The sequence below is a fragment of the Podarcis pityusensis genome (genome assembly GCF_964106645.2).
Source record: "Podarcis pityusensis genome assembly, chromosome: Z".
Classification (NCBI taxonomy): Eukaryota; Metazoa; Chordata; class Lepidosauria; order Squamata; family Lacertidae; genus Podarcis; species Podarcis pityusensis.
The window spans coordinates 14,752,405-14,772,572 of NC_138044.1; the positions used below are offsets into that span (position 1 = coordinate 14,752,405).

Consider the following 20,168-nt stretch of genomic DNA (forward strand, 5'->3'; position numbering starts at 1 on the left):
ATGTAATTTATCCCGCCCCATTAGTGTTACCTTCCCGCCCTGGACGCCCAGACGTTCAACTCCGCTTCTGGCCAGGAGGGGGTGCCCCTGAGCACTGCCTGTAGTAGAAAGGTGATTTTTCTCAATAAGGAATACCTGGGGAGGCAGAAAAGGAAACACCCGCTGTGTTGCAGGAGGCTTAAATAAAGCCCTTTAATTCTCTCCCCTCTTTCTCTCCTCCCTCCGCAGTTCTGGGAATCCACCTCGCTTTCCTCCCTGGACACCTCTGGAATCGGCTCGAGTTCGAGTAGCGCATCCTCCTCCTCTGTCTCTTCCACGCCGGTGACGGCCTCTCGCACCCACAAGCGCTCTGTCTCAGGCATCTCCAGCTACTCCTCTCTCTCCTTGCCCCTCTATAACCAGCAAATTGACGACTGTTGCATCATCCGGGTCAGCTTGGCCGTGGAGAATGGAAACATGTACAAGAGCATTCTGGTGAGGGTCTCTTGACGAGGAGGGGTCTTTGTTTTTCTGTGAGGTGGGTAGTTGGGTGCAGTTAGAAATCCGGACGGTTTTTCCAGGAAGCCTTTTGGGTGCAAATGTAAAGAGCCAGCCAAGGATATCCGTTCAACAAATGTTCTGTGCTAGTCCTTAGGAAGCTGCTTTAAACCAAGTCAGACCATCAGCTCATCTGCCTTTGTACTTCCTACACTGACCGGCAGAGGCTCTCCAGGATTTCAGGCAGGGAGTCCTATCTCACCCCTACCAGGGGACACCAGGGATTGAACTGGGACCTTCTGCATGCAAAGCAGATCCTCTGCCCACTGAACTCTAGATGCTCCTGATGAACGTTGGAAGCCTTATACTGAGCCAGACCATGGGCCCATTTAGCTCAGTACTGTCAACACTGACAGGCAGTAGCTTTCCACAGTTTCAAGGAAGGTTACCTCCAAGCCCCTCGGGGAAGTGAACCTGGGGCCTTCTGCATTCAAGAGTAGGTGCTTGCCTAAATGTGGGTTTTTGTTTTTACATTAATATTTTCCAGGTAACCAGCCAGGACAAGACCCCGGTTGTGATCCGTAAAGCCATGGCCAAACACAATCTGGATGGGGACCGGCCAGAGGACTATGAGCTCATTCAGATCATCTCAGAAGAGAGAGGTGAGGTGCTGTGGTTACTTAGCCACGATTACGGCTATGTTTTCCCTCCACTGTCAGAGGCAGTGGGCCTCTGAACGCCAGTTGCTGGGAATCGCAAGTCCGAAGAAGTGCCACTGCAGCTAAGAGTTCTGCTCATGGCTTCCAATTTGGGTACCTGGTTGGCCATGCTGACCATTGGCCATGCTGGCTGGGGCTGGTGGGAATTGGAGCTGTTCCCCTCTCTGTAAAGGTAAAGGGACCCCTGACCATTAGGTCCAGTCATGGCCGACTCTGGGGTTGCGGCGCTCATCTCGCTTTATTGGCCGAGGGAGCCAGCGTACAGCTTCCAGGTCATATGGCCAGCATGACTAAGCCGCTTCTGGTGAACCAGAGCAGCACACGGAAACACCGTTTACCTTCCCGCTGGAGCGGTACCTATTTATCTACTTGCACTTTGACGCGCTTTCAAACTGCTAGGTTGGTAAGAGCAGGGACCGAGCAACGGGAGCTCACCATGTCGCAGGGATTCGAACCGCCGACCTTTTGATCAGCACGTCCTAGGCTCTGTGGTTTAACACACAGTGCCACCAGCGTCCCCTCTCCATAGCATCTCCTTAAAAGCCCAGTCCTTGAACCTGACTCTCCCTCTCTCTCGCTTCCCCTCCCCTTATCCTCCTAGAACTGAAAATCCCGGACAACGCCAATGTCTTCTACGCCATGAACTCTGCTGCCAACTACGACTTTGTGCTCAAGAAGAGAGGCTTCTCCAAGGCCGTCAAGATCAAGCATGGATCGAGCTCCACGCTGCCACGGATGAAGCAGAAAGGCCTCAAAATTGCCAAAGGCATCTTCTAACCCCTGGGGCAGAGGGTCGCCTGCCCCACCCACGGGCTTTGCCCCCTCACCAACTCAGTGCTGTTCCACTCTTGGCTACCAGTCTGTCTTAAACGCCATGGGGTTGGGGGCAGGTGTGTGAGAGATGATGTGATTGATCTCCCCAGCCCGGCAGCCTTGACCCTTTTCTCCATCTTGCCAAGGAGGTGCCCCAGCCGAAACCCTGGAAATTGGAAGCGGGAACCCTTAGCAGCAACGCCGCTCCTGCACGTTGCTCTTCGCGCTTTCTCTCTCTCTGCGTTGGCAGCAGCTGGCCCCCCTTGCCTTTAAATCAGGTCTGCATCTCGTCTTTTTTAAAAACAACAACAACGAGGAGGACATTTTTATTTTCCATTTAAAAACAACAACACACCTTTCCATGGTGCAAGCCAAGCTTATGTGGCTGCCTGAAGCCGTAGCCTGCCTTAGGTGTCTACACCGATCAGCGTGGTGCTGCTAAGGGGGTCTTGCTTTCTCCGTTCTCTGCTAAGATGCACCCGAGCAGAGGCTGGAGACTGGGAGTTCAGGAGATTGGGGCGAGCCCATGTGTGGGACAGTGACTGTCTTCATCTTCCATGCTCCTGGATACAGTTCCTTCTTGGTTGTCCTGGTCAAGCGAACTCACTGCCTGGAATTGGTCCAGAAATGCACTTTTTTGTCCTCAACAGGAGTCTGAAACTTTCCCCCACCGCTGCCTGTCCACATGGAGGGCCCTGTGGATTCCTCGTGTGGATTTAAGGCCACCAGCGAAGGTGGATCCTGTGCCAGAATAGGGTCAACCCACTCAAGACTTTTTTGAACTTTTCCAAACTCCTTCCCCCTCCCCTTTCTATTAAGAGCCTCCACCAAAGATCAAAAATGGCAAGCGTGTTTCTATGACAAAACGCCTCCGCTGGCCAACAGAGGCAGGAGTTGAAGGAAGTTGGTTTCTGTACAAAACACACTGTAAATAAGGACCTTGGGTGGAGAGAAGGATGAGGTGGGAGGAGGGCTAAGTGATTTGCTCTAAAGGGTTGCAAGGAAACTGCCCCCCTCCCTCTTGGGAAGTGCCACTCCAGTTTTTTTCTTGTGTGTGTTTTAATGGACTAAGAACCTTTGACAGTGAAGTAGGGTCTGTGGACTATTGTCTGATGTGATCAGATTTTTTTTTTTGTAAAGAGAATCTCAAAATGAATTTACTAATGTTCCACCCCACCCCACCCCCAATATTTATTGCTTGTGTAAATAGACTGGTTGGATTTGTACATTTTACTAACACTGTTTAAATATCCGTTAGCGTGGTCAGTTTTATGTTTTTGAATTGTGTGAGACCTTTTGAGTGTATGAATGGGGGAATATGCTACATACTCCTTTGTTGAAACTTACAGGACATTTCAGACAGGGTTTCTTGGGTGGAGTCAAAAGTGCTTTAGCACAAGGAGGGTGAACCTTTGCCTTCCCCACCCCCCAAAGTTGCTGGACTCTTAACTCACATCATTCCTGACCACTGCCTATTTTATCTGCAGGTGTCCCCCAAACCACCTTCACCCCCTCCCCCACATGGCAAGGGAAAATGTCTTCTGATTTTATCTTTACCACTAAAATACTGCCATGAGCTTTTCACTAAACACTACGAAGAGGCCATGCAGATCCTCTCCAAGCTCCAAAATTCTGCTGCCTCCTTTGCGCTCTGTGTGAGCTTGCGTCTGTCTGTGTCACTGTGGTTATAGGACTGGAGGGAGCAAACAGACCCACAGCACACTCATAATCATAAAAGTGACTAAGCTAGAGTCCTCAGGACTTCCATTGGAGCAGCCTTAGTGATACACTTGGTACAAGCGACTAACGGGAAAGTTGTTTGTTTTAAAAAGAACCACAATGAGCACAGCTAGAAACATGGGAGTGGATGAGGTGTAAGTAATTGAGAATCTGCAACACCTTTGTCTGTGCAGGCTTTGCAATTTCTGGCTCTAGAGCTGGCCTATCTAAGGTGGTGCCATTCATCTGAAGGTAGGGAGCCAAGCATCAGCTAAAGGGCACCTTCTTGGCTTAGCCTTATGAGAGCTGCTCTTAACCTAATCCTCAGAAGTCATCTGCTTTCTTGCTCAGGATCTCATAGAAAAGAGGGCTGTTAATTTTCCAGTTGCCAGACCTGTTTTTATAAGCCCAGGGTTTTTGGGATTCTTTTAAAACACCCCACCCCCACCCTACACCAAAACAGCATTATCTGAAAGGCAATCGGCTTTGCTCTGCCTATGAAGGGAGTGAATAGTCTCCTTGAAGGCAGCAGTGGGCTGTCTTATCTTTATCCCACATTTACTGTCCAATCTGCTTCTGGTGTTGATCCTGTAAATAAGGTTTTATTTCTTCTTGTTTAGACAAACGCTGGAAGATACTCCCCCATCCATTTTGTAGAACAGCGGCTTCCTTGCGTTTTCGCTCTTGGTGGCTTTAAGCAACAGAATAGCTTCCTTTTTGTCTCCATCCCCTTTTGCTGCCAGCTGGGAGGATGGGGATCTGTGGCCTTTGTTGCCAGCCATTGTCAAGGACTCTCTCTGTGGATCAGCCAGTGCAGAACTTTTTGCTAGACCTGCACCAGGTTTCCTGTTCACCCACAAAATCCTTGTGCACACAAAAAAAGGCCTCAGGCCTGGAGTTGTGACACTGCTTCCCTGCTAGGCTTCCACTAAATCCTTTTTATACATGTACCTTTTCCAGAAACTTCCTCCCCACACCCAGTTCTTCCTCACTGCACAAACACTTCTTCCTGAAGCTTTTTTCCTTAACAGCTGCTGCTTCTCCCTACTTTTCATTGGAGTGTGACAACAGAGTCCACAGCTGCTAGGGTGTGTGTGTGTGTGTGTGTGTGTGTGTGTGTACGTGAGTGTGTGGTCCATGTTGGTGACTGTACATGAGGTATATTTTGTACCAATTTCCTTGAAGTAGCACACTACCTGGTGTGATTGTATACAGCAATGCAATTAGCCTTTTTCAATAAAAATGCTGATTTTGAGGCAAAGGACCAAGTTGTTCCCAGCTTCTTTGTGCCGCGAGCAAACAATTATTCCCCCCTGAAAGGATGCTATTGAACTGGAAAAGCAGGAGAGGCTTTAAGAACTGGGATTTGGGTGCTTCCCTGCCATGTACGTAAGTTCATTCACTGATGCTCATGTGAGTTTTCCACAATGTCCTCTACAAAATGCTGTCCTGTATTCCCCCACACTTAACATGGGAATAGGAAAACAATAACCACCAGGATGGTGTTCAGATGACGGTGGCATGAACCACGCTGAGCCCACAATCAATTCTCACCTGGAAGCACCACTTCATTTAACAGAGTGGGGAGAGGCAGGCTAGTTTTTAAAAAACTGCATGGGGTAGGTAGAAAGGTGTTACTTTCCTCCCCTCTGGTAACACTGTTAATTCAGGTGGGCTCATCCAATGAAACTGATTAGCTGGAGAACGAGAAAAGGAACTGCTACTTTATCTTATACTGCATAGAAATTGAAACTTTTGAGTCAGGCTATACACATATTTTTAAAATTTCAACTGTCCTGAAGTTAAAACAACAGTAAGAAATATGACATAAATAAAACAAATAATTTTTCATAGTTTCCTACTGGAATGTTATTGTAGGGTTATAAATAACCAGTGCTTTTTTTTCTTTAAAAAATATTTAGGGGTACTCTCATTTTCCTACTCATACTGAAATACTGCCCCTCAATGAGGCCAAACTTAGATTCACAAAATGCTTAGGGTTTTGCGTCCCCCCGCGACTCCCTAGAAAAAAAGCACTGTAGATAACTGAAGTGATGCTGAAACAGACGGAATGGAACTAATGGGCCTAAGTCCATGGACCCAGCGGACAACTCCTCTTTCAGGGTGAGTCTCTTGGATTTGTGTAGCCATACAATGGTCCTTGGAAGAAGACAGATTGGCACATTCCGTCCCTCAGATATCAGAGATGTAGCCAGTTTACTTCCCTTCAGAGGGGCTGCTACTCTGCTTTCTGTCCATGAATCCCCTCCCTCCTAATTATGTGACTGGTGTGCGTTTTGCCTTCAGTGGGGCACCTCATTTGGAGCCAAGCAAGCAGTCATGTACAAGCATGGATTAACTCTTGCAGAGAGCAAGAAGATCTACTGGGGCTGGTGTCATGGCCAGAATTCTAAAGGCGAGACACAATCCTTGGAAGTTTGTAAGCAGAGGTTGGATGAATGGTCTATGAATAAGGGCAAAGAACAAATAAACTCACAATCTCTGCAAAGAGTTAAGATTGATTTATTTATTCATTCTGAATCTGGGTTGGTTGGTTGGTTGGTTTTGGTTTTTGGACAAATGGCAGCGACCGGTTCCCAAGTAGTTTCTACTTCTCATCCAAGGTGACGGGTGCGTCTGGCAGGCTCCTGTAGGCGACAGTCCAGAAATTCACGAAAGGAGCTCTCAGGCCTTGCTTCACTGACTCGTAGTTGATGTCCTTGTTGATCTCCAGGTAGTAGCCGTGCTGAGTATCATAAGGCACCCACCCAATGGGGACTTCCGATTCCCCTTTGTTGGGGTCACTAGGAAAGGGTGAAGAATACAAGCACACACTCAGTGGAAGGTTTGTGACTGGCACAGTACCAGCTTAAGTAATATAAGTCGCTAAGCATCTCATAAGATGAGGCAAGGAGGGCTGTATCTCAGCGGTAGAGTCTTGCATGCAGAAGGTTCCTGGTTCAAACCTCAATGGCATCTCTGCTGATAGTATATAGACAATACTGAACTAAATGGCCCAAAACTATGATAATGGTATAAGGCAGCTTCCTGTGTTCCAAATTTAGAACAGAGGCAGCCAACATGGTGTAGTTGTTGAACTACAACTTCCATCAGCCCTGGCCATGGTTGGCCAGTGGTGAGGGAGGATGGGAGCGGTATCTTGGGGGCACCATATTGACTATCCTTGATTCAGACAAACAGGGGCAAAGGTGTCAGAAGTATGGGAAATAGTCCTTATGCAGAGAAGGCTGAAGGGACTAGGTCTGTTCAGCCTGGATAAAAGGAGACATGGGACATGATACCACTAAGAACCCAAGAGCCTGACTGCTGGATCAGAGCAAAAAGGGCCCAGCATCCTGCTTTCACTGTGTCCATTGCAGGTGTCTCAATGGGAAGCCTACAAGCAGCCCCTTTCCAGTTGCTCCCCATCATCTGTTATTGAGAGGAAGACTGTTCTTTTTTCTGCCACCTGAGGATAGAACCAGTTTAAATGGGCTTGTTACAGGAGGAGATATTTGGGTTGAAGATAGAAACCGCTCAGCAATGAGGTCAGTTGCATAGAGTGGTCTGACCTCAGCAATTTTCAGGTGGTTCGCAGCGGGGAGAAATAATAGGGTTTTAAAAGCTGAACAGGACTACGTCTCGTGTTTAGGGGTTTGGGAGAAGGACATTGGCAACAAAGTCGAGCAGGCCTTACCCTGTTCTGGCAAAGTTTGTCCAGTAAGCTATCATGTCCTTAGAAACCTTTCTGTGCTGAGCTCTGTAGCCCAAAGGAGTGGCAAAAGGTTTCCCAAAGACATACTGAAGGTCATCAGCATGGTCTGCACCAACCCAGCTGGGGTAGACAGGCATCCGCGAATCCTGGGAGAACAGGTAGCTGTAAGTCTTGGCACTCCTAAAATGAGGGGGTAGAGAGAGAGAGAGAGAGAGAGAGAGAGAGAGAGAGAGAGAGAGAAAGGCATGGTGAGTAAGGAAAGAAACAGCAAAATTCACTGGGACTCAAACTCCTCTCCCAACATTCTTACTGGACATATTTTATATTATTTTAGCTTTCTATATTTTATCTGTCTTGTTTTTATTTGTGTAAGCTGCCTTGAGTCCCAGTCTGGATAAAAGGCAGGATATAAATAAATATAATATAAATAATAAGTCTTGCCCATTACTTTAAGTGGGTCTCCTCCAAGTAGGACTAGTATCCAACACAATCTTCTTCGGTTTTGTAGTCAATGTTAATTCTGCTCAGGATTAACCCACTGAAATTAATATCCATGACTAACTTATGTCCATTAATTAAAACGGGTCTACTCATTAGGAGGACTGACACCCTTAATATTCATGTTGCTTAATGGACGTCAAAATTAAAATACACAATAAAATAGCCCCATTAAAAACATTAAAATATCAACACTTGTGGTTAACATGTTTAAACAGCATAGCAATTAAAACAGGAGATTTGGGGTCAAGAAATTAAGGGGAATGCAAAGAGGTACATCTTTAAAAGATGGCAGAACACCGGTGCAGATGGTACATCATCTTGTACATCAGCAGGGACAGCGGTCCATAACACTAGTGCCACCAGAGGAAAAGGTCATCTCTGCCTTACCACAAGCTATTAATAATTGGGCCTTGAAAAACTAATGTTATTAATTTATTTCTTATGCTGCAACCATCTCACTGAGTTGCCCCAGCCACTCTGGGCGGCTTCCAACAAAAACACAGAGGGAAAGGAGGAAAAAGCTTCCTGAAACAGGGCTGCCTTCATATGTCTATGAAAAGTTATACAGCTGTTTTAACTCTTTGACATCTGCCAGGAGAGTGTTCCATGGGATGGGCACCATTGCTGATAAGGCCCTCCGCCTGGTTCCCTGTCACTTCAATTTTCACAGTGAAGGAACTGCCAGAAGACTCTTGGAGCTGGATCTCAGTGTCCAGGCTGAACAATGAGGGTGGAGGGTTTCATTTGTTGATCTTAATACCCTTTCCGGGAAATGAAGAGGAAGTCTGCCTTTCAGAAAACCGAAGTTGTTATGCCACCCAGAAAAAGCGGTTTACATAAAGCAATGTAAAATATTCTTCAGAAAACAAAACTTTGTTTCTACAGTGTAAGTTGGTTTGAGGCACTTTAGTGGGAGGAAAAGCAACAAATAAATACAGTGGTGCCCCGCAAGATGAATGCCTCGCAAGACGAAAGAGTTTTCCGTTTTTTGAGTCGTTCCGCAAGACGAATTTCCGTATGGGCTTGCTTCGCAAGATGAAACGTCTTGCGAGTTCTTGCGAGTTTGTTTCCTTTTTCTTAAAGCCGCTAAGCCGTTAATAGCCGCTAAGCCGCTAATAGCCGCTAAGCCGCTAATAGCCGTGCTTCGCAAGACGAAAAAACCGCAAGACGAAGATTCTTGCGGAATGGATTAATTTCGTCTTGCGAGGCACCACTGTATAATAAATAAATACTGATCATAGCACTGTAGAGTTGGAAGGGGCCTTGAGGGTCATCTAGTCCAACTCCCTGCAATGCAGGAATATGCAGCTGTGCCATACAGGGATCGAACCTGCAAGCTTGGTGTTATCAGAACCATGTTCTAACCAACTGAGCTAAAGAAACAAGCTGACATAAGAACATGTTAATCCAGATATAGGTAAAAATATATGTATTAAAATTACATGTCTGCCTAAACAAAAAAGTTTTGAGCAGGCATTGAAAACCGTACTGTGAATGGGTCTGCCTAATATCAATAGGCAGGGAGTTCCAGTGAGTAGGTGCTGCCACACTAAAGGATCAATTCCTTGCAAGTGCAGTAGAACCCCCCCTAAAAAGGAGGACACAGAATGGAAATACAGTGGTACCTTGGCTTAAGAACAGCTTAATTTATGAAAACTTGGATTAAGAACGCTGCAAACCTGGAAGTAGGTGTTTTGGTTTGTGAACTTTGCCTTGGGATAAGAACATGTTTCACTTCCTGTTGAATGTGTTCCATTTGTAAATTGAGTCCCCCGCTGCTATGGGAAAGCATGCCTTGGTTTAAGAACGCTTTGGTTTAAGAACGGACTTCCGGAACGGATTAAGTTCATATAGCAAGGTACCACTGTAAGCAGAGATAATGACTGACCAGCAAGTCTCTCTCTCTGAAACCCTAGCTACCAACTCATTCCACCCTCCAGAAACACTCACTTGGCATTTTGGTAATGGAGACTAAGTGTCTGCTGGGTAGGCACCAGAAATATGTAGTCTGTCTCCAGGTCTATCACAGATCTTTTCATGACTTCCTGGTTTGTGTGGTCAGTCCACACCTGGGTATAGAGGGAGAAGGTTTCATTGGCTCCTTCCACCCCCTTCTGCACAGTCAGACCCTGAGCCACACGGTACATGTCATCCCTGCAGAGAGGAACAAAAGCATCAAACAGCACACGTCAGGCAAGTTTGTTCTGGATCCTGGTAGGATGCAGTTAAACCCTTAAAAAAACCTTTTATCTATTAATTACAGTGACTAGCAAAACAGAAATTTTCAAATTCTTATAGCAAGATGTTTGAGCTTCCACCTTCATCAACTGTTCTCAGAACTGTTGAGAGCAGCTTCCAAGGTGGCAGTCCTAGAGTTTTGAGGGTGGACTGCACAGGGGGGCTTCATCTGCTGAAGCTGAGCAAGGGCTGGCACAACCGTCCAGGGGTTTGTGTGCCCATCCAAAAGTTCTCCCTTTTTGCTAATGTTGGATCTATTCCAACATAAAACCTGTCCAATAGGTTGCGGTTTTCAGCATTAAAGTGTTCAGCAACAAGTTGATTCACTCTTTTTGGTCAAAATCACCAATTTGTGGTTTCTAAAACATGTGTGTATCAGTAGTTTTACCTACATACTGGATATGACCGCCCATTTTTTGAATTCAGTGATATAAATTAGGAAATTAGGAGCAAGGGTGTTCCCCATCTCTGTCTTATGCCACAGGACAAAGCTGTCCTCTCCCCCACCTACATATAATCAGGCTTTGCTCCCCCACCCCACCCCTTACGCTGTGATCTTCACTAGCGGGCGGTTGAGAGCAGGCATGTCAATTGAAGCAAAGAAGTGCCCATCCATGTTGTTCACCCCTGCGATGTAGTCAATGTCAGCGGCATTGGCAAAGAGATTTTCTGGGTTATCTGGGAGGAAATCTCCATCAACCACTGGGGAGAAGGCAAGGTAATGGACGAGAGGATCTGCAGGGGGAGGAGAGAACCAATTGGACTGTTTAGGATAGGAAAGGGATGTCCTGTGTCCTGCAGGAGGGATGTCATATGCTATATTACAGCAAAGCTACTGAACTGCAAATTTCTAGTCCTTGTGATATGGCTATGGCGGTAAATAGTACATGATATATAGGTGACTGTGGTTCCAGGGATCATGCCTGAAGTCAAAACAGAGTATAGTCAAAATACATTGGGTTTAATGGCGGGTGGGATTGCCAAGGTTATTTCTCCTGGACCCCCACCCTCACTTTCTACCACCTGTTAATTAAAAATAAACAAATAAGGCCAAGCACATGAAGCCAGATGTGCACAAGTTAAATATATACAAGTTAACTGTATATAACTATCAGAATACCCGTTGAGGGAATCACGAGTTGGGAGAGAGCTGTTATGCTCAGATCCTGCTTGTGGGCTTCCTAGAAATGGCATCTAAGTTGGCCACTGTGAATTCCTCCAAGGGACCTTGTTGTAAGAGCAAATCTTACACTTTGGGATGGGAATTAATACTCTGCCTATAGCGCTCACCTTCTTCCTTTTCTTATTTAATAGTAATTCCTATGTTCAGCATGCTCGGTGAACTCCCAGATCCTCTCCACTTTTCAAATCCTATGTGCTATCTGTGCGTTTTTTGTGTGTGTGGAACTGGCCTTGTTACAGGCGCCACATAACGTTCATTCTATATTTTTCAAAAATCAATGTTAAAACATGGGGGGGGGGGGGAACCACACTATGGAACTCCCTGCCCATTGAAAACAGGCTGGCGCCTTCGCTGTACCCTTTCCAGCACCTGCCAAAAACATGTTTGCTTTGACAAACCTATCCACAGACATGTAGAATGTTGGAATATTTCTTAATCTGGTTTTTAGCTTATCATTAGTTTTAATTATTTGCTGAAGGCTTTTAACTGTTGCTTTCAACAGGGTTTATTTTTTAAATATAATTTCATATATTTATTCTTTTCATAAACTGCTTTAAAAGTTTTGCGATATATAAAGATTTTACAAAATAAATAAATAGCATTCATTTTAAAAAGACACTTCTGTTTAGCTTTCCGAAGTCTCTGGAGAGACTGTTGCTCCTCACAGTTTACAGAGGCACCCATTCCCAGCCCCACCTCACCGCTTGAAGTCCAACTTACAGCGCAGATTAAGCAACTCTAGGTGGTAAGCAAGTGTCAGGGCCTTGGGGTCGGTGACCTTGAGGCAGTTCGCTAGCTTTGTGGTGTTGTCTGTTGGGCAGCCGACTTTCTGAGCTACCTGCAAGAAGAGTCAGAGGAGAAATTCAGGTAAGTTCACGTTCAAACAAGACCACTTCACAATGGGCATTTTCCGAAAACCATGTACAGTCATACCTCATGTTACGTTTGCTTCAGGTTGCATGTTTTCAGGTTGTATCCCATGGTGACCCGGAAGTACTGGAAAGGGTTACTTCCGGGTTTCGCTGCTCAGGCATGCGCAGACACACAAAATGACGCCACGTGAATGCGCAGAAGTGGCGAATTGTGACCTGCGCATGTGCAGACATGCAGACGTGGGTTTCATTCTCTTCAGGTTGTGAACGGGGCTCCGGAACGGATCCCATTCGCAACCAGAGGTACCGCTGTACCTCACAAGCCAAGGAACACAGCCTATCCCTTCAAAATCCATAATTCTTCCATACAACATGTAAAAAGTGCTGTGCAAAGGTTTAACTGTTCTGTTAGTGACTCCTGCCCAACTGAAGATAGCACAACACTGGAGGCATCGGTCCCCTTTTACCATCCAAGCCTGGGGAAGTAAAGTATGGAATCAGGCACTGTCTGAGAAAAGAACAAGAGCACAACAAGCAGGCCAGATGTGTTAAATCTAAATATTATTTCTCAGTCACCTGGTACCTTTTCATTGAGTTCATCTTATGTTAGGAGAGCGAACATCTCCCTCCAGGTTCACAGTGCCCATTATGGGGAGATATGGTTCCCAAGGATTTTTGTTCCCCTGGCATAGTTGTTTTGTACACTTGTCTCTGCTTTGTTATCAGTTCTCACCATTATAAAAAGCACTCCATTTTATCTTTAATTTTTTCAGAATTCAATGCATGATAATTTCTTGTTTTGTTATTGTCGTGTTACGTGGATGCGGTTCTTGTGTTACTCCGATTTTATTTATTTTTTTAAATCATTTTGAAAAAAGAGAGAAAACTGTCCAATTTGACATTGCATTACCTTGGTAGCCCAGTAGAGGGGGTTCTTCTGGATGGCCCAAGAGCAGAGGCCGACTCCACTCTGGGTGATAGCCCGCTTGATCAATCCTTTGTTGTAGGGCGACAGCATCTACAGTGCAGGAGAAGGGACAGAAGACAGTCATAGGAGATCATAGGAAGCTGCTTTATCCTGAGTCAGACAACTGGTCTGTTGTGATGCTCGGCAGAAGAAGGACTTGATATCCAAGACAAAAAAAAAAAATAAAGCTCAGAAGGTAGTACAGTGGTACCTCAGGTTACATACGCTTCAGGTTACAGACGCTTCAGGTTATAGACTCTGCTAACCCAGAAATGATACCTCGGGTTTTGCTTCAGGATGAGAACACAAATCGTGCAGCAGCTGCGCGGCGGCAGCAGGAGGAGGCCCCATTAGCTAAAGTGGTGCTTCAGGTTAAGAACAGTTTCAGGTTAAGAACGGACCTCCAGAATGAATTAAGTACTTAACCCGAGGTACCACTGTACTTGGTAAGAGGTCAGCATTCAGAAAATTTCAGCTTCTCTTTGTGGCGGGGAATCAAGTTTCTAGTCCTTATTTTATTTAGGAGAATAGGAAGCTGCCATCTAGGGTTGCCATATTTCAAAAAATGAAAATCCGGACACAAAAGTTGTTGAGCTTGTTTTGGCAAAGTTGTTGAACCTGGGGCATTCTGAATGCAAAGTATGTGCTCCACACCACTGAGCTTTGGCCCTTTCTGCTAAAAATATAATAGGATTCTAGTCCTCAAAGTTCTGAATAAAGGGATGCTCTATACCGCTGAGCTATTACAGCCCTTCCCCAAGCTGCTGTTTCCCAGCAGACCCTCCCCCTGTCCCTTGCACCTCCCAGCATTCCATCCCACTCCCTGACTGCCACTCATTCTTCCAGTAGCTCTTTCCCCACAATAACAAAACCACACATTGTGACTCAACTCCTGAACCAATCAAGAGCCCCACACCGAGGAAAATTTTAATTTAAATTAAATTAAACCCTTAACAAAAAGAAATAGAAGGAAAGGGCCCCACACCTGTAAGGAGACACTGACGGCCCCAGCAGACTCTCCAAAGATTGTGATGTTGTCGGGGTCCCCTCCAAAGTTCTTTATGTTTCTCTTGACCCAGGCAATGGCCATGTGCTGGTCTTTGAGGCCATAGTTACCTGAAAGAAAAGAGCTGGAGTCATACACACATACACCCCCTAGGAGTAAGCTTGCAGGCCTGTTGTCAAGCAGAAAAGTGGGACATAAATATTTCAGTTAAATAAATACGCAGCTGGGCTTTTCTGAGCCAGACCACCGTGAGGTCAGACCAGGAAAAGCAACTCAAAGAACCTTTAGCATTAAAAAAACACCATAAGATTTTATAGATTAGATGTATTGTGTGAGATTTTCAGTTGTCAGGTACATATACACATGTAGGTGTAGATCAGGGATGGGAAACCAGCAGCCCTCCAAATGTTTTTGGACTTCAACTCCCATCAGCCTCAGCCAGCAAGGCCGCCAGTCAGGGATGATGGGAGCTGTATTCCAGCAACATCTGGAAGGCTACAGATCCCCCTTCCCTGAATTAAGGAGGAACATTTCCTGCGGCATGCAAGACATGGAATGATGCCTCTGAAAAAGGTATTCCCTTATTAAAGAATCCCTCTTCTTAGATCAGGGATGGCACTCCAGATGTTGCTAGACTCCAACTCCCATCAGCCTCAGCCAGCATGGCCAGCGATCAAAGGAATGATGGCGCTGCAGTTCAGCAGCATACGAAGAGTCACAGGTTCCCAAGCCCCCAATGCAAAAGTTGGAGGGAAATGGCAAAACAAACTTTAAGGACTGTAGCTGGGGTGGGGGGGAGAGAGAAATATCCCCCCAAAGAAGGGTCTTACCTGGAAGGCTAGCATCTCCTGTGCTGAGGAAACCCAGGGGTCCAAGCCGGTAGTTGAGCGTCACCACAATGACCTTTCCGCGGGTGGCAATCTCCTCCCCATCGTAGAGGTAGTTGCTCAGGAAGTTGGGTCCCTGGCCGCCACCCCAGAGAAAGGCTCCCCCATATATCCAGACCATCACCGGCAAGTTGGTGGAGACTGAAGCAGAAAGGGGAAGGGATGAAGAAGCAGAGGCGTGAGCCAGCAGGAAGCCAGAACTCAAAGATCTCTGCCTAAATATCCATTGATGACTGATGGGGGCAACAACATTTAAAGCAGGAGTGCCGGAGCAGTTTTTTTTAGCCCAAGGGCCACATTCTTTTCTGGGTAACCTCCTGGGAGCCACATGCCAGTGGTGGGCGGGGCTAAAGGCAAAAGTGGACAAAGCAACCAATGTAAATTTTACCTTTCGTATGGCAGGACTAGTTTCTGCACACGCTCACACACTGTTCTCTGTTCCCTAACCAGGAAAGCAAGAGGCATTATGAGAGGGTGCAAGGCAGGGTTGGTGAGGGATGTAACTGCAGAGTTTCCCCATGGCCAGAGGGAGGGAGAGGGCTGGAAGGCTGAGGTCCCCCTCCCACCCCAGTTTAAAGGATACAATGCCTCTATGAGGATTCCCAAAGATGCAACTCCTCCTCTGGATAAGTGGAGAGTGGGGAATGATACAGTCATACCTCATGTTACCTCATGTTAGGTCTGCTTCATGTTATGTTCTTTCAGGTTACGTCCAGCAGCGACCCAGAAGTACTGGAAAGGGTTATTTCCGGGTTTCGCCGCTCGTGCATGCGCAGAAGCGCAAAATAGCGTCACACACATGTGCAGACGCGCCACTGCGGGTTGCACTCTTTTCATGTTGTGAACGGGCCTCCGGAACGGATCCCATTCGCAACTAGCAGTTGCATATCGATTTTGGCACTGCAAGAAATCACATGACACCCACCCACACCAGCTCTCATGCAAGCTGTTGTTGTCACCTAGTGCAATGAAAGTCAAAAACGATAGCTCTCTGTCCCACAAATTAACACATGCCACTGCAGAGTGAGGGAAACATCTGCGCAAGACCCCATGCTCTGCCTCAGCTATCAGCCAAAGGACATCGGGAGAGCCCTGCTGGATCAGACCAGTGGCCCACCTAGTCCAGCATCCTGTTCTCACCGTGGCCAGCAAGCAAATGGGAAACCAGCAGGCAGGACCTGAGCCCAAGAGCCCCCTCCTCTCCCGTGGTTTCCAGCAACTGGTATTCAGAATCATTGCTGCCTCCAACCGTGGAAACAGAGTGTAGCCATCACGGCTAGTAGCCATGAACAGCCTTCTCCTCTTTGCATTTGTCTTTGCATTTGTCGAAAGCCATCTAGGTTGGTGGCCATCATCACTACCTCTTGTGGGAGTGAGTTCCATAGTTTAACGATGTGCTGTGTGAAGAAGGACTTTTCTCTGCCCTGAATTTTCCAGCATTCAGCTTCATTGGATGCCCATGAATTCTAGTGTTACAAGAGAAGATTGGGGGGGTGGGGTGTCCACTTTCTCCATGCCAGGTATAATTTTATAAACATCTATCGTGTCACTTCTCACTCACCTTTCCTAAACTTAAAAGCCCCAAATGCTACAACCTTTTCCTCATAGGGGAGTCGTTTGATCATTCTGGCTGCTCTTTTCTGAACCTTTTCCAACTCAACAATATCCTTTTTGAAGGACACTGACCTTCTTTTTTCCCTTGGGGGACCCAGATGTTGAGATAAAGACAATCTTGGGTGCCACGCACATCTGTCTGGGTGAGTGTGGACTGCATGCAACGATTCTTATACTCCTTGGCCTGCAGGGTGCCTGAGAGAGAAATTGATGAACACACGTACAGGACTGTCAGCCTGGCATCCAGAGGGAAGCTTGTTTTGTTTTATATTTTCAAATAGTTCTGGTTGAGCTACACACACACACAAAAACACAAAATCACAATACAGCAAAAGAAATATCAAAACAAAAGTGGGGGATTAACACAGAGAGGTAAATACAAAAGGCATGTAGTGTTTGACACCCTGGCAATTATCACTTTGAGCAGCCTGTTAATGTGGTTGCTCTTAAGTAATAAGAACTTAACAACATGCATGGCAGAAATGCCAAAGAAGTGAAGCTTTTCTAGGCGAGTTCAGTATGACAGTATCATACACACATTTAACTCGCATGATTTCAAGGTGGGCTTGTTGAAATGGCACACATTAAATCCAAGGAAGCATCTTGGGATTACTTGGTACAAAATGAATTTTCAAGTTATCCTCTTTGCTCGTGGGGGCAAGGCCTGCCCAGTTCCTAGCTCTGGGAGGCTTCCATGAGATCTTGTAGGGCCACCCAAGTTCCCGCAAAATCTCATGCAAGAGTTCCAGAGTTGGTGCAACTAATGGGCCTTGCCCACCTCCCCACAAGCAAAGCAGAGCTTAAAAAGCTCTTTTTAAGCTGGATAACCCAAGCAGACTCAGCACGAAAAAGAGGCTTTAAGCTCTCTGCCTTGCTTGTGAGAGATGCCTGCTCAGTGCACCTGCTCCAGGAGGCCAGAAAATTCTCTTTGGCTCCAAAGGTTTGGGTACATGTGGTTTTTGTGCATGGACAGAACCCTTGAAACCAGCACAAGTTGCAATTATATTGTTTATCCTCTGGTCTAAAAGTCATTATTAAGCCGGAGATTGTTATATCACCTCAATTAACAGAGCCGAATCTGTTTCCAGGACCAAACGAGATCTCAAAATTGTATGGAGTTTTTTAGCAACTTTTTAGTAGCAACTTTGGGTAGTGACAACTTAAGCTTGGAAGACAACGGGACAGGTCTCTCTGGAAAAATTAACTCAGGCCCTGAATGTGGCAAGAGTGAAGCGCACACATATAAGTGTGTTTTGAATTATTTTATAGAGGTCAAATCGGTGACCCATGTCCTCCTGCATTGCGCCTTTTATCAAGATATAACCCTTTCCTCATAGGGGAGTCACTCCAGCTAGGCCATATGGTTAAGCTCAGGGTAAAAAGGAGTTTAGGAACATTGGACTCTCCCTTGCATTGCTTCAAGTCATTGGTTCATCTTGCTCGGTGCTGTCTACACCAACTGGCAGCAACCCTCCAGGGTTTCAGGCAAGGAGTCTCTCCCAGCCGTACCTGTATATGTCACAGGAGATTGAACAGGTGAACTTCTGCATGGCAGCTCCAGTTGCTGTTTTCTCAATCTGAGCCCCACCCCACTGTAATTATGGAAGTAACAACACGGGGGCACCTCACATGGTTCTTGTGAGGATTCCTAATATAACAATGTAGAAACCATTTTCAGCATTTGGAATGTTCATAGGGGCATTGTTGGTAGTTAAAAGTGCGGACATTGTAAAAAATAAAATACAATAAAAAAAAGTTTAAAAAGAAAGTGCAGACATCGCCCCCCCCCCCCCGCTCCCTCTTTACCTGGCCAGCCTGGGTGAGGCTGGGGGTCTTCAAGAGTCTTGGTAGGTGCAGCAAAAGGGATTCCTTTGAAGATGTCCACATAATCCCCGAAAAGGCCCAACTTTTTATTGACGCCTTCCACAAAACCTCCTTCCGTGTTCACGATGCCCAGCTAAACCAACAAAAAGGGAAGAAATGTATTTTGAGTTTCATGTGCCATTACTTATATAGCCAAACCACACAAACACAATTTTTAGTTGGGGCCAGCAGAAGGAAATGGACACTTAGGCAGTGGAAACCCTCTAAGACAGCCAAATGAGGACTAAGCATAGGGAGAAACAGAAAACTATCTAAGTGGGGGAGAATGGAATGGAATCGTTGGGAGTCTCAGACAGAGAATGCTCCATGCTGCAACGTTTTGTTGTAGGACCCACTTGTATAACTCTATAAGAACACTTAAAAAAAAATTAAGCCCCTCTGATCCCATTTAAGAGAATGGTTCTTTGGATCCTGATTCCTGATTAGCAGCAGCTTGGTGGTGCTCTCTTAAGCAAATATTTTGATGCCCATGCTTACCTTTGCTGCCCCCACTGCGCCCAGGCAGAGGGCAAGGCACATTACTTCCCAGCGACCCATGGTGTACTCCAAATGGGACTTCTTCAGTACAGGTAGGTCCCTTTATACCCCTAATCTAACTCAACTTATCTCTGCATGGGACAAGAGAGTGGCACTATCGTCATGGAAGGTTCCACGGGGCTGCCAAATAGACGGTGTAAACTTCCAAGGTAAATGTGGGGTGACTGGAGGGTAACCTTGAGACTTACCTTGACACAGGCTGAGTTCTGTCCCCATCCATTCAACAGCTGGTACTTCTCTCACATCCAAACTTTGCTGTGAGTTATAAATGAGGAGGTGAGCACAGATGAAAAACTAGGATCAATCCCCACCTTTATGTTTCTCAGAAAGATTCAACTGAAAACAGAACTGAGGGAATTCCAACCTCAGCATACCCTTTAAAGCAAACGTTCAGAACATTCCAAATGTGATCCACACAAACCATTCTTAATGCATGGAAAGAGAAGGCAGGACTCCTAACTCCTGCACTGTCCCCTCTGGCAGCCCTCGCCTCCCACCCACAATTTCACAACACTTCTTGACAATTTTATGTGGCCAGATGGAGAACAGAAGGTCTATACCAGTCATGTGACTTTTATAACAGAAATACACCACTGTCGGACCAAGAAATATGGACTAAATAAGGACACTTACAAACCCCTTGGCTGCTACTTCTCCAAATCTGCACTTTTTTTGCTAACCCAGTAAGCAAACTTACCACTCACCACTAAGGCAGCCGCAAGGCCAATGGCCCCATTTGAAAGACTTGTAATAGCCACAGAAGGACAAGGCCCAGGTATAACATCCATAATCTATAGCATTCTACTCAGTGCATCGGTGGGTTCACTTGACCCTATTAAACATCAAAGGGAATGTGATTTCAGCTATGAATTTGACCCAGGTCAATGGAATAGACATTGGACAAAAAAAACCTTTAAGTCTATTTTGGCAAGCAGCAGAGAATTACCCTAAAACTCATATATAGGTGGTACCTAACACCCAGGAAGCTGGCAATGATCCATCCTGGCACCTCACCCCTTCGCTAGAGGAGCTGCCC

At 46.1% G+C, this 20,168-nt stretch overlaps 2 protein-coding genes across 6 annotated transcripts in view; one reads left to right on the plus strand and one right to left on the minus strand.

The window, feature by feature from the left end:
• The window catches only part of RALGDS (ral guanine nucleotide dissociation stimulator), a 92,197-nt gene extending 87,205 nt beyond the window's left edge, over positions 1–4,992 (plus strand). For 4 of the 5 annotated variants that reach the window (XM_080990607.1, XM_080990604.1, XM_080990606.1 and 1 more), the window contains exons 16-19: positions 25–111; positions 229–474; positions 1,025–1,139; positions 1,798–4,992. In XM_080990607.1, the coding sequence (XP_080846733.1) occupies positions 25–111; positions 229–474; positions 1,025–1,139; positions 1,798–1,973 (624 nt within the window). In that variant the 3' untranslated portion in view covers positions 1,974–4,992. The remainder of the gene's footprint in view (positions 1–24; positions 112–228; positions 475–1,024; positions 1,140–1,797) is intronic. The other variant, XM_080990605.1, reaches the window with a different exon arrangement.
• A 1,243-nt stretch (positions 4,993–6,235) lies between these two features.
• CEL (carboxyl ester lipase) lies at positions 6,236–20,104 on the minus strand. Its single transcript, XM_080990634.1, has 11 exons — positions 19,073–20,104; positions 18,518–18,668; positions 16,784–16,906; positions 15,041–15,238; positions 14,190–14,320; positions 13,148–13,255; positions 12,086–12,203; positions 10,731–10,917; positions 9,895–10,098; positions 7,426–7,623; positions 6,236–6,532 (listed from the first exon to the last, which is right to left on the minus strand). Exons 1-11 carry the CDS (start codon positions 19,130–19,132, stop codon positions 6,337–6,339), a joined length of 1,674 nt encoding a protein of 557 aa, XP_080846760.1. The 5' UTR covers positions 19,133–20,104; the 3' UTR covers positions 6,236–6,336.
• Between the last annotated feature and the right edge of the window lie 64 nt (positions 20,105–20,168).

Coding starts and splice junctions, on each gene's coding strand:
- CEL (XM_080990634.1), bottom strand. CDS start 19,132: ATGGGTCGCTGGGAAGTAATGTGCCTTGCCCTCTGCCTGGGCGCAGTG. Junction 13,256..14,189: donor CCGTCAGTGTCTCCTTACAG/GTGTGGGGCCCT, acceptor CCTGCACTGTAG/ATGCTGTCGCCCTACAACAA. Junction 12,204..13,147: donor CCCTCTACTGGGCTACCAAG/GTAATGCAATGT, acceptor CTCTTCTTGCAG/GTAGCTCAGAAAGTCGGCTG.